General features: G+C 39.7%; 1 protein-coding gene across 6 annotated transcripts in view; it reads right to left on the reverse strand.

The window, feature by feature from the left end:
* garnl3 (GTPase activating Rap/RanGAP domain like 3) overlaps window positions 1-13,834 on the reverse strand; it is a 73,067-nt gene extending 59,233 nt beyond the window's left edge. For all 6 annotated transcript variants that reach the window (XM_072371319.1, XM_072371315.1, XM_072371318.1 and 3 more), the window contains exon 1: window positions 13,315-13,834. In XM_072371319.1, coding sequence (XP_072227420.1) covers window positions 13,315-13,412 — 98 coding nt within the window. In that variant the 5' untranslated portion in view covers window positions 13,413-13,834. The remainder of the gene's footprint in view (window positions 1-13,314) is intronic.
* Window positions 13,835-14,070: the final 236 nt, after the last annotated feature.

Raw genomic sequence — 14,070 nt, forward strand, 5'->3', positions numbered from 1 at the left:
AAAACAGCCTCAGTTCTTGTTGGCATTGATTCAACACAATTCTGCAGCAGTCATCATCATTTCTACATCTTATCAGCTGATAAAGCACATCTCAATGCTTTTCTGATGGACTCGGTCATGTTAAATGGTGTAGACAAAATGAGTATGGTAAATAAAGTGGTGCCTATTCTCAGCAACAATACTCAGATGGTTTGTGGCACTCGACCTATGACTTAATTGTAGTGAAGGGCCCGAGGACGCAAGGCAAGTTGGGTTCATGAACTAATCTGGTATTGTGATGGTTTCATTTTATGTATATTCATTTCTAACTATTTTAAAAGGTTTCCTTCATTGAATATCTTGCTTTACCCCCCCCCCCCCCCCATCTTTCTCAATTATCTTGATTGTTTCACCTAACTTTCTGTATATTTGTGGCTCTAGCCATAGAGGCCTGTAAACAAAGCCCCCTTGTCCTGAATGAGGTCCATTCATTTCCAATCATTTCTCAACAATACTACCTTTCTCTTTGTGCATTTCTGGTCAGAGTCCCTGCTTGGACTGAGTGATTGCTTTTTGTTCAGTTTGCCTTCAAACTTGTTCCTTTTTAAATGTGAGTTTATTAACAATTCGGAATGTTATTCATTCCTCCTTTTCTTGGTGTGAGTGTTCCGTGTGCTTTGATCAAACCAGTTTAACCATTCTCTCTGACCTCTCATCAGTGTTTCCATCTGAAGAGCTGCTGTTCATTTTTACTGTTCCGAGTCCTGACTGCTGTGTGTGAAAATCCCTGGAGATTAACAGTTTAATACATGCTCAAAACTGCCATCTGGCACCAACAATTTTACCACTGCCAGAGTGGCAGAGATAACACATTTCCTCATTTTGATGTTCAATTTCAACATTAACTGAAGGTTGTGACCATCTGCAAGGTTTTACTCACATCACAGCTGTCGCAAGACTAGATTAGTCACAATTATCAACTTTTAGTACACAATTAACTGATACAAATAATTGCAATTAATGATTCAGTCATAGTTCTCTGTTGATTTTATGTTTCTGTTATAGTATAGGCCCTACATGAGCTTAATAATGCAGGTACATCTTATAAAGAAGAAGACTTTTTTTATGTGAATTACAGCTGAATATCCAAAGTGTCAAGGATTTTGCAGAGGCAGCCCCAAATGCCAGACTGAGGAGGCGAGGACAGGCAAAACTTTGGTGCTGCTGGGCAGGAACAAAGAACTACTGATAAACGGAAAACAAAAGTAGGATGACTGACTGACTGACTGACTAACTTCCTTCCTTCCTTCCTTCCTTCCTTCCTTCCTTCCTTCCTTCCTTCCTTCCTTCCTTCCTTCCTTCCTTCCTTCCTTACTAACTAACTAACTAACTAACTAACTAACTAACTAACTAACTAACTAACTAACTAACTGGGACATCATGAAACTATGACTCAAACAGTATGTATGACGTACAATGATCTACAAAATTACATGGCTGACTGGAGAACTATAAGTACTGGGAGGGTTGATGAGTCGAGTGGCAACAGGTGGGAGGAAAAACAGGAACAGGTGTGAAATGAGACCAAGGCACAAAACCAAGATGACTTTGAACATCTAGGGGTAAAAACAAGGAACATAAAAACATAATCTAACACAGGACTGAAAACTAAAACAGAATACCAAACAGGAACACAGAACAAAGACTAATTCACGGCACAAAGAAAGAACCAAACTAGAGCAAGGACAAAGGAATCAAAGACAGAAACCAACACACCAAAACCTATGAGCCATGACACAGAGACCAAAAACTGGTATTTGGGACAACACATTGTTTCCATTATCCACGACACCAGGGTAACTAGAAGATCACATGCAGTTGCGCTTGGACAAATATTAGATGAAGCACCTCGAGATGAACAGTTGGTGGTGCTAGCTTTCTACTCAGGTGTCGTTTCTACAATTGAATTTCTACAACTTTCTCTGTAAAATACCCTGAGATTATCTTTGTTGTGGATTAGCTTTATATGAATAAACTGAATTGATAGAACACAGCAGAAGAAGTGGGCAAAACAACATGATTATACTCAAAGAAACCTGTGTTTAATCCAGCTCTTGATATAAAAGGTAATGAAAACTATAATGATCATTATGGAAGATCTGTCCTTACATTTGTTATTACACTTACATTTGCTCATTAGTAAATGTAGCCTAATTGGGAGCATGGCAGCAAGCTGATGTTACAGTTAAGCTCTAAATGTCAAAGTGTGACCTAACAGAGCCTGAATGTCTACAAACAGTCCTGTTTGACAGGAGGTTATCTTGGACTGTTAAACATTCACATTTACAGTATTTGACTGTTTTCTGGCCCTGGGTTGGTCCTACTGTTGCTTGTTCAGCTATCTGAGAGGGTGTTCCCACTCTTAGTTGCAACATTGCACACAATTTAGTTCCTCATTTGTTCATCATTACACATTATAAGTGAGAGGATGTTAAAATGACAGTGTCTTCAAGGGTGACACAGAGTGGAAGAGTTTAAATAAGTGATTTATTTTTGGGAGGTCTTTTTATCTGCATCTTTGCTTCTTGTGTGGCTAAGCCACTGTGTTGTCTGTTGTATATATGTGCAAACCAAAATCAGTGGGAATATATCAAAAGAAGTATCAAGGTATCATATAATCTGTTAAGTATTGCAGCAAGAGGCCTACAGTTGGGGAAACTCCATTTCAAATACAGCATTTTTTGTACAATAATGTCAAGAGCATCTGCAGAAAGTATGCCCTTATGTTTCTGCAAGCGCTTTCAAACACATTTCATTCTTTCATGTTTTGTTCTGTTTCTCACCATCTGACCAAGAGAAAGTTTTTGGCGGGCCTCCCATCAAACCGCAGGGTAAAAATGTACAACAGTAACTCTTCATAGGCTCCATTTCCTCCTCCTGTCTCTCTCTCTCTCTCTCTTTGCAGGTTACGATGGGAGCAGTGGGTTGATGTGAAACAGTGTACAGTGTACACACGTATTCTGACTGCGTCCACACTTTCTTTGATCTCTTTGTTATAATCTCTTGTACTTCAACACACACACACACACTCACTTTCAGCTTGCTTCACCTTGGTTTGAGTGACCGTGGTCAAAGAAAAGAAGTTTACACAACTTTAAGAAGAAAAATTTAAAAAAACACTCCCCACATCATAAGTTTTGAGAGTATGTGGCTTGTGCCCCAGCTCAAGGTGACCACATCTCAACCAGTACCTAACTTTGGCTACAGCTCACTACACTGTGTCTATTCCTGCCAACTATAATGGGAAATGGTTTTCCAGCCTTCGAGCGTTCCTGGAGCAGTGCACAGTGCATTCTAATGTTTAGGTATGTCTTAAAGCTTTAAATGGAAGCAGATGTTTCCAGTCAAAGAGTAAAAGTTAACATAGGGTTGTAATCAACTGAAGGATTTTTTTCCCTTTGTATTTTTCTTCTAGTAATTTGGGTCTATTTTTCAGCCTAAATGAGCCTGCTGCGCTGCATTGTACGCATGGCCAAACTGTGCCGCCTTGCGCTGAGCTATGCAGCCACATATGGGAGTGATTACAGTCCAGTGTTTACCAGAACTCACTGAGGGACTGACTGTACGGCTAAGCAGAGCAGAACCAGCCTATTTCAGTTTCCCCACTTACAACCTTCTATGGAGCTCAGACAAATGAAAACAATGTAGTACAAAGACTGCGCAAAGCAAGCAAATGAATCACTTAACAGAAAATTAATCTGACACACTCTCTAGATTTTCTACATTTCTAGAACACAAAGGTCTGTTTATAGATCTGTTCTCTGTCTGAAAAGATGTTGTATGAAGCTGTTTGTGTCTTCAAAGAGAGAGCTGTGTGAACTGGCAAAGGAAACACCTAAATCTCAGAGCAGACTGCTGGCAGGCAATTCGCGATTTTGTAATGCATTGTGGGTAATGTAAGTGCCAGGTTTTGACAAGAAAGATGAACAGAGTAAAAATCTAAATCTACAATGTCAAAACTTTCTATTTCTAGCTTGTAAGATGTGAATACTTTATAGTTTACTTACACCAGTTATTGTAAACTTATCGGAACATTTTGGATCAGTTTGAATGCATTACAAATGACCAACAGAAAATGCCAGCATTAATACAAATAAATACTTGTAATTAGGCCCAAAATTATTTATATCCATGCCAAATCTTGATTTATGTTTCAGGTTTTTTTTCTGGTGGGTGGAAATGACAACAAATCATGAAAGACAGTGAGATATTGAGATATTGCATTAAAGATAATAGCGATAACACTTTTGAAAAAAAAGAAATTTCATAAAAATGTAACAATATGTTCAAAATTGTTCAGCTGCTCTTCTACTTTTCTCACACAAGTGGCTGTCTTTGCACCACAGAAATGATTATCATTGCCAGTAAGATTTCTGTCTGGCTCTACTTTGATTTTGGACCACTCTCCTATGTCGATCCTCAAGTCTTTGAAGTTGGAGGGCTTCCTTGTCATCACTTTGCTCTTCAGTTCCACTCACAGTCTAGATGAGATTCTGATCTGGACTCAGGCACCACAAAATGCTGTTATTGTTTTCAAGTAACCACTGTAGCTGTACGTCTTCAATCAGTGTTACGTTACAAAAACTTAAGTGACCTGAATTTCTTTGCTTTGTTTGTTTTTTTTCCCCCAAAATCTAACTGTCCTTTTTTCCAAAAGAAAGGATCACCACACTGGTGTTACCCTGATGAAAAGGGAGCAATTACACTACCAACATCTTGGGGCAGACACTTGAATTCTCTCCATGGATATCAGCTATAGCTGCATAATATTAGCAAAACATGCTATATGCATTACCATTGTTGACCTGTTTAATATTGTGATGTAGATATGACTTGTGATATATAACAAATACTTCAGCATATGGTGTATTAACAAGGGCTGCATTTCACCTCTGCACCTGTGCATTCTGGTAAGTTGTGGAACATGCACAAAAGCAGAGCTTCCTTAATACATCTGTGCTTATCAGTTTCAACTGAAAATATCTGCTGTCAAAATCATCTATAGCCTAGCATTTATTGTAGTCTTTTGTGATACTGATATCGTGTTGACAACAAACCAAGGACAACTCACAAACTACAAAAAAAGCTCACCCAAGCTCATTTGGACACAAGGTTTTTATTAGATGAAAATTCATTAAACCACAAATAAAACCATACCTGCAGTTAAGCATAATGTTATAGCAACCAGTTTTGGAGAAGTTAATGGAAACTGTAAAACGTTTGGGCTTTAGACAGCATTTGACCTTCCTACAAGATGATGATCCTCCACATACTGGTAAAGTGGACAAGAAATGGTTACCACAGAACAATGTCAACATTTTGGTGTGGTCAAGCCAGAACCCAGATCTGAGTCCCATTCAGAATCTGTGGAGAGAATTAAACACCAGAGAGGTGGCAAAGTAGACTTCCAATCACAAAGATCTTTAGATGAAAGGAAGCAGTGTGAATTTTGAATATTTGTGTTATTTTTCATAAAATGTGAAAAAAACAAACCAAAAAATGTATTATTATTTTACACTTAATCTTGTCTTCAAAGAGGATAAAGGACTTTCATACAGCAACAGCTATCAGCAGACAGAGAGGGTTGGTTTCAATGGACGGGTCAACAAAATAGGGGAAACAGCCAGCCATTTCCTGTTTCCAACTGCAATCAACACTGATTCCCCTAAACTTAAATGCATTTTTTAGATAAACTTCACCCTACCATGACCATGCTTTTGTCATGTTGTAAAGCTCAACTGTTTGGGAGGCTCAGGCAAAGGCCCAGGGAAATAATGTTGCCCTGTTGGAGCCTGGTCTCAATCCCAGCTCATCAAATACCACTGCTTAATACGTTGGATACCCTAGTGCAGGCTTTCTTTTTTTGTTCTATAGTAAGCGTGAGAGAAACCATGATCCTAATCATAACCACTTTTGTTGCTGAAACTGACCAACTTTTCTTGTCAAACACAAAGGGGGAGTTAAATAGGAAGAAACATGATTCACAGGAATGCAAACCTCAGCCTTTACCTAAAAAGAAGTGGAGAGAAACTGGTCTCAGCCAGGAGTCGACCTTGATCAACAAAAAAAAGAAAAAAGTACGTTCACTTTTACTCTGCCGTCACCCTGTCAACCTTCTAATGCAGAACTTGTCGCTCTTTGACAAGGTAGTGTTTTCTCCACATGTGAAATATTGCTGCAGCCAGCAAAGGACACCCTGTGGATACGTGAGACATTAGACCAGTTTTGAGAGGCAACACAATACCTGATGACCCGGTTCTGAGAAAGGGCTGAAACGATGTATACCTCGTTTAATTTAGAGGATTTGTTGAGTCAATTCTTCAATTAAGACTGCAACCCACATCTTTCAGATTTTGAATTAATACCGTCTACATTACTAACTTATTCTTCATGTCAGACACAAACCTAAAAACCAACACATTATATATGTGAGACAGTTTACTATATGAAAAGCAGAAGGGTTCCCTAAACCAGCAAAAGTGTCAGTCAGTTCATCAATGACACTCCCTGCCAAGTGTTTTATAACAGACTGTAACGCAGAGGGACACCCAGCAGCCAAGACAGCACATCAATAAGCTCCCTGCATGAGCGGCTTGTAGGTATGTTCCTCGATCAAAAAACACGACTGACATTCAAGTCATATGTTCTCCATTTCCATAAAGCTTTGAAGCTTCTGTAAAAGATTTAACAGGAAATCACAAGAGGACAAGCCCTAATGCATATTTCCCCTTTTTAAAAAAAAAAGAAAAAAAGAAAAAAAAAGGTGCATATGCTCACAGCTCCATCTCAAGTTCACTTATAAAACTCGTGAATGCAGCATGGCATACTTCAGTTACATCTGGATCCAGTCTCATGCCAATCTGAGGAGCTGCAAGCTACAGAAAAACTCACGAAACATTTGGGTTTGGCAGCAGGCAAAATGAAGACACTGATAGCATTTCAAAGCAAATTAACTCAATTAACCGTTCAAGTGAGAAACTGAGGGAGAGAGGGGGATGAGAAGACAATCTGCTCCTGCATCATTAACGGGGATGCACTTGCAGGTGAAGTTATCGCTGCTTTGTCATGAGAAGCTTTTTGCCAAATAAGTGAATGGAGGCGTGCATTGAAAGACATCGGAGACATCGGAGTGAGGTGATTAATGAGCAACATACTTTTAAAAACCACCATATCCAGGTCAAACCAAATGTTTCCCACCTGCATTTCAAACAAACTCCTTACCTTTACATATTCGTCAGGTCTGTGTTACAAAATCCAACCAAAACAACGTATTCTGATCACCCATTGTTAACTGGATGATGAATTGGCTTTTCTTTCCTCGTGGTCGAGTCAAACTGCTCTCTGCCAGCGCATTCCTTTCCTGAAATTAACCACAAATGTTCTGAGAAATACCGATGAGAAACCAAAAGACTCCACACTACGAGGCTAGTTTCCACCACATTTGAATTTGCTGATGTTGCCATTTAGATTCCTAGAAAAGATTCAGATGTCTGATACTGGCTTCATCAGAGAACGTCTTCCTTGTGTGCTCAAAGCTTGAATGTTTGCTGGCTTATGACCATTCAAGTCCTGTCTGTCTCTCTGGCACTGTCTCTTTTGCCAGTTTGTGGTCAGTCAAGCCAGTGCTTTCTTGGCTCATTTGAGTATCACCATGTAGCCTCGTCTCATTCACACAGGATCAGCAGAGAGTTCACTGACAAGTGTGTCCACAATCAGACACTCTGCAATTGTTATGGAAAATAATGGAAAGAGATTCTAACTAGGTTAGGATTTGTTGTTCCTGGAGGATTTCCAAGTTTTCCTTCTGTGAAGCCCAAGATTTGAGGGCAAAGAACATGCTTTGTGTTTGCCTACTTTTGCACTGGCTTGATAAGGTCATAGTTCTTAAAGGAGCCCTCCACTAAACTGTAATACTGTTTAACTCACCGTGGATGAAAACTGATTCTGCAGAATCAAAAATATTTACATTTTTTCAACAAATCATTTGTCTTTCTTGTCAAAACACTTTTTCTTTGGTCTGTGTGTGTGAGTGTGTGTGTATGTGTGTGTGATTAATGTGGTATACCAAAGAAGCTCGAGGCATGCAGTTGTTTGAAAAATTGTTTAAAAGTCACCTAAGCAACCAACAGAAAAGCCTGTTGTAATGTAACGTTACCATTGTGAAAAGATGTATTTTAGGCCGAACCACGATCTTTTCCTAAATCTAACTAAATCAGTTTTGTTTCTCAAACTAACCAGGAATCTCTTTTGTGCATTTAAATGACACTAAAAAATGAAAAGGGAACAATATTTGTGTTAGTCTGAGCAAAACCGGATTTTGAAAATGCATGTAAACGAGTTAGCTCGACCAACATTGAAAGCAATCAAGCTTCTCAAAACTAGACTAACAGACAGAGCTCACCTCTGGTCAGCAGATAAAAGAGCGAAGCACAAATTCTTTGGTATATATTTTCATGCACATCAATATACAATAGAATATCCACTACTTCTATTTTGCCATCTGTGTCTAAAAATTTTCTAACTGTGTACAACAGTTTCCAAACAACTTCTCTAAGAATTAGTTTATGCCTGCACAGGACTTCAGTCCTGCTGCTAAAAGGTTATGTTATGTAGTTATTTTTACTTGAGATTCCCTCCTGATCAGTTAGTGATCTATTGTGTTTTCACATTAGCTACTTAAAACGGCTGAGGTAGTGTTTTTAAAAAGGCATTAGCCATGCTGTACTAATGGAAAACTGAAAATAAAACGTCGAGCTTTGCTACTACTTGTGATGGAAAAGGATCATCTGTGAACTGACTCCCCTTTGTGCCAGCTCTATATTTGACTTTCACTTGCTTTCAGTTTGTCTTATTAATCTCTTGTGAAGTTCTTCTGAACCTTAATCTTAAGGAATATCCCAATTTCTTCCCCACATGAAAGTTATGATTTTAATCTGAAAAAATAAAAATAAGCATTTCATGTTATCACCCATCCCCTGGCTCAGCAATTTTTACCTCAATTGTTACTTCACAACGGCCATAACACACCGTAAACGAAGAGGGCTTTGTACACCTCAAGACCTGAAAACAGACCTTGATGTTTAAAATTGATGACGTTTCCTTTTAAGTCCTGATAAATAGAGAGTAACAAAAGCTAATATAAGCAAATAATCTGTTCAACCATCCAAATTCAATCAGAAAATCCGGTACCGTGGAGGAAAAACAATAACTGTTTCCAGTTGTCCATCCAAGTTTTCTGCTTCCTCCTGCACCTCTGCAGCTACCTGCTGTCAGCGAGAATACCCGCCAGCTGGCAGTTTGCTGACACTGTAAGATAAGACTTAGTCACGATCAAACAGCGTCAAAAACACATTAGAAATCATCATGTGATGTGCTTATACCCAAACAGATTACCTTCAGATGATTAGAACAGATCATGACAGCTCCTACAGTGCTACATTAGATTTTTATGCAATTAATGGATTACTTGACCCACAGATTAACTATTTTGATTATCAGTTAATTGCTCATTGGTAATTCTCTCTGTGGCAAAAATGCAAATAATTATTTTCCATCAGAATCTCCATTGAAGGGATTTGTTGCTATATACTTAATATTTGTGAAATGTTTGTGCTTTCAAGAGTTTGCTAGATAAAACAAGATGTTTTTTGGAAATAATTCCGGTCATTTTCAATCACTTTATAAATCTGACATCGAACAGTAAAATGAGAATAACTGATGAAAAAACAGTGATGAGCTGCAGCCCTTCTTTTAAGTGTTAGAAGATGTCTTGCATACTGAGACTGTCTGCTGCCTGGAGATGGAAAAGAAGCCAGATCAATGTCTCAATAAAGTCACTCCATGACATACTTGTACAGGCAGGCATGTGGAAACACTTCAGCCAGTGTGTGTTAGAAAGCAGGTTTCTAATATACAGCGAGTGTACTTATGAAGCTGTCACAATGTCTTCTGTGTGTATGGCCATGCATCTCTGCAGCACAATAAATTATACACAGACCTCTCAGCAGCAGCCCTTTACTTGAGTGTCTTTCCTATCCTCTCTTTACAGCATAGAATCTATTTTCCCATTCAGTCGCACTTCACGCCCAGCTCTGATTGATTGTCTGTTAAACCGCTTGTGTCTGAGAGACAGACTGCAAGAAGATTTTCACTGTGACTCTGGGTGAACAGTGTACAGAAATGGTACAAGCTCCTTCACTACGCAGGGTAGATCAGGCTAATTAGAAGGCGCGTGTAAATTTAAAAGTAAGCACTCACTTGGCACTAAACTGGCCAAATCTCACTCCCGCACACACAGATCACCATGAATACTGTCCGTGCTTCTATTTGGAAAGTGAGACCTGGCAGCCTGGAGGCTGACATCTTCAACACACGAGCCTCACCATCACACATGTACAAAGAGACAAAGTAGTTCACGATAAGAGCAATGGAGTGAGATTCATGAGTAATCTTGCACTCCTGCACACCTCCGCAGACTGTCTGAAATAGCAAGAAATTTGAATGAAGGTGGGAGTGGTGAGATGACTTGATTGGAACGATTATCTACCTTAATCAAGTCTCATACTAACGTAAACTGAATATTTTGGGGTTTAAAGATGAAGGACAAACAATCGGTCCACTATCACTGGATCAAAATTGACCCAGTTTGGGTATCCATAAAATATTCTGATCCAGTCTTACATGCAACTTTAGCCATTTTCTTATTTCACTGCAAACTTTTAGAAATATAACTGAACAATAAAAAAAAAAAACATATTTACCATTAACAACACGCAAACAATTATTTAAGAAAATAAACACATTAATCGCTACTGAAAAAGGTTTGCAGCCCCAAATAACATCAAAATCTTATCGAATATGTGATTTGCTTCAGATAATGCACCGTAATCCAGCTACACAATCACAATTTCCAAACAAACAGTCCCCAGCTGAAGTACTGGGGAAAGAGAACTGCAGGGATAAGAGAAACGTCAGGGTATAATAAAAAAAAATCATCAGATTCCTACCCGGTCTTTACCTCAGATGGTCAAAAACATTATCTATTTAACAAAAACTAAACCAAAATGCAGAAGCAGCGTGTGAAAACTTAGTTAGTCTTTACTGCTTCTGTAGGAACTAAGAGGATAAATAGCAGCCAAGTGCTGCTACTCAAATTTACTTGATTAAATGATACTCAGCGAGTGTGAGCACCACTATAAAAGAAGAAATGTTGTCAATTTATTGGGCTGGTGCAGTCAGCTGTGTGTTATCACAATGCCAAAGGGGAAAGACATCAACAATGATCTTCTAGAAGCAACTGTTGCTGCCCATCAATCTGAGAAAGGTTATGAGGCCATGTACAAACTATTTAGAATCCATCGTTCTACTGAGAGAAAGATTATTCACAAGTGGAAAGCATTCAATACAACTCTCATTCTTCTCAGGAGTGGACGTCCCAGCAAGTTCATCCCAAGGTCAGACTGCACGGCGCTTAAAGAAACTACAAAACCCGACATGAGCTACGGCTCAGACTCTACAGGCCTAAGTTAGCATTGTAAATGTTAAAGTTCATGACAGTACAATTATAAAAAGGCAGAATAAATATGGGTTAGATCTGAAAAGTCACAAAAAAACAAACCACAAGACTTCTGGAACGATGTCCTTTGGACACGCAAGACCAAAGTGGAGATGTTTGGTCATAATGCACAGCAGCACGTTTGGAGGAAACCAAACACAGCATATCAGCACAAACATCAAATACCAACTGTCAAGCACGGTGGAGGAGGGCTGATGATCTGGGCTTGTTTTGCAGCAACAGGACGTGGGCACCATGCTGTCAATGAGTCCATCGCAAACCCCTTTGTATGCTAAAGTATTTAAGAGTCAAAGGTGAGGCCTTCTGTCTGACAGCTAAAGCTTGGCTGAAACTGGCTCATCAACAGAACAATGATCCCAAACACAGCAACAGATCTACAACAGAATCTCTGAAAAAGAAAAGAATCACGGTGTTGCAATGGTCCAGTCAAAGTCCAGACCTCAAACTGATTGAAATGTTGTTGTGGGACCTTAAGAGAGCTGTGCTTAAACAAATTATCACAAATCTCAATGAAATTAAACAATGTGGTAAAGATAAGTGGACCAACATTCGTCCACAATGACGTGAGAGACTAATAACATCTTACAGAAAATGATAACTCACAGTTATTACTGCTAAAGATGGCTCTACCAGCTGTTGAATTATGGGGTGTACTTAGTGTTTCACACTGTGCCTCTGCATTTTGACTTAGTTTTAGTTAAATAAATAACTAACATGGACAAGATTTTATTATTATTATTATTGATGTCCTGTTTTTAAATAAAATAGGTTGTACTTTTTTTTTTTCAAATGACAGTGTCATCAAGAGGAACACTGGGAAACTACATGTAAACAAGCTGGACCACAAGACACCAACATTTGATGGATGACTTAGACCGCATGAGGAGAGGGAGCAGGTTGTAGAGCAGGTCAGTCTGTCATCCTGTTGGAAGTGCCCACAGGAGGCTACATATCTCAGAAAACAAGTCCTACCATGCAGCGAAGTCATACCAGCAGCACATTATGCGGTCCATTTGTCACCAGGACCTCCTGCCTTGATGTGTCTGTCTCCCCAGGATGTGTTTGAACTTACTGGTGTCCAGCTGTGCCTCCCTGGTACAAGACATCCAGTGATTTCATGCCAAATCATTTAATGCCCTTTTATTTTTTTTTTATGTTTTCTGTTTGGTTGGGATTGAAATATGTGTAAACTCTATGGCTGGCAGAAATATAGTGTTTGATTGTATTCCCCATCAGCACATGAGTTTCGTTTTTAAACGACGATGGACTTCCACTTAACGGGTCTGTCAATATTGCGGAGTCAGGTGCAGACGAAATTTGCCCGTGCGTAACGCATCCATCCACTGTCCTATGAGAAATGTGACTGCGCGGTTCTAAGATAACAAAAATAACACAAAATGGTGAAAACAAACGACAAGGTAAGGTGTATTTTTAATCATAATGGATAAAATCGAAGACAATCCTACGACCATACTCATTTACGTGTCGGGACATCCCCCTTCTCCCAATCTATGCGCGCACATATCAAAACCTGGCCACAATAGATCACTAGGCTACGAGGCGAAAGACACATTAAAACTCATTGTGCGGCATTTTGAAAAGTGCCACTTCTCGACTGAGAATGCTGCTTCTGTGGGATTGTCGAACCATTTTGATCGCCCCCTTGTCCCAGACGGAGGGCGATCAAAAAGAGGACATACCTGGTTATCTCGAAGCTGCAACCCTTCCTAAGGAGCAGGGCTCTCTTCCGCATGATGCCTTTGTCTCTGCCGAGGTACACATTTTTATCCGAATTCATGAGTGCTGGGCGAGCAGGTAGACTCTAAGAAGCTGCGGCGCTTTGGTTGAGCAGAGAAAAAGTAAAAAGAAAAAAAAAATGGAGCAGTCAGAGAAAAAAAAAAATAGCAAAAATTGAGAAATAGAAAACGTTCCTCTGACGCGCGGTTAACCTCAGCGGAGGAAGGAAAGTGAGCTTCCCGACTTTCCTCCCCTCCGGTTAGACAAAAGACGGCGTGTTGAAGCCTTCAGTGGTGCATGTTATCGGGGGTGGTGGTACTTCCATATGAGCAGGCTGTACGGGGCTGCTGCAGCTGTCACCCTTAGCGGACGGAGCTGAGGAGTCTCCTGAACTGTGTGGAGCTCACAAACAGCGCTCCTTTAGCTTCAGCCCGACACTGAGTGGCTGTTGGGCAGTGACTTCATGAGACCGATCGTGGAGGAGAGACAGAGATGTTAGATTACACTAGGCTAAGTGTGTGTGCGTGCGTGTGTGCGTGCGTGTGTGTCTGTTTAGGGTTGAGTTAAGCAACTATGAGCATGATGAAAGAGGAGAAAGTGTCAAAACGAGAGCTTAAAACCCCAGGATATAAAGCTATTCTGTTTAATTCAATAAAGTCTGAAAATGGAAAATGGATCCTGTCTGCTCCCTTGTCTGACTTTGCTGAGTCGTAGGCTAA

This window comes from Leuresthes tenuis, unplaced genomic scaffold (genome assembly GCF_036924035.1).
Source record: "Leuresthes tenuis unplaced genomic scaffold, fLeuTen1.0.hap1 SCAF_19, whole genome shotgun sequence".
Classification (NCBI taxonomy): domain Eukaryota; kingdom Metazoa; phylum Chordata; class Actinopteri; order Atheriniformes; family Atherinopsidae; genus Leuresthes; species Leuresthes tenuis.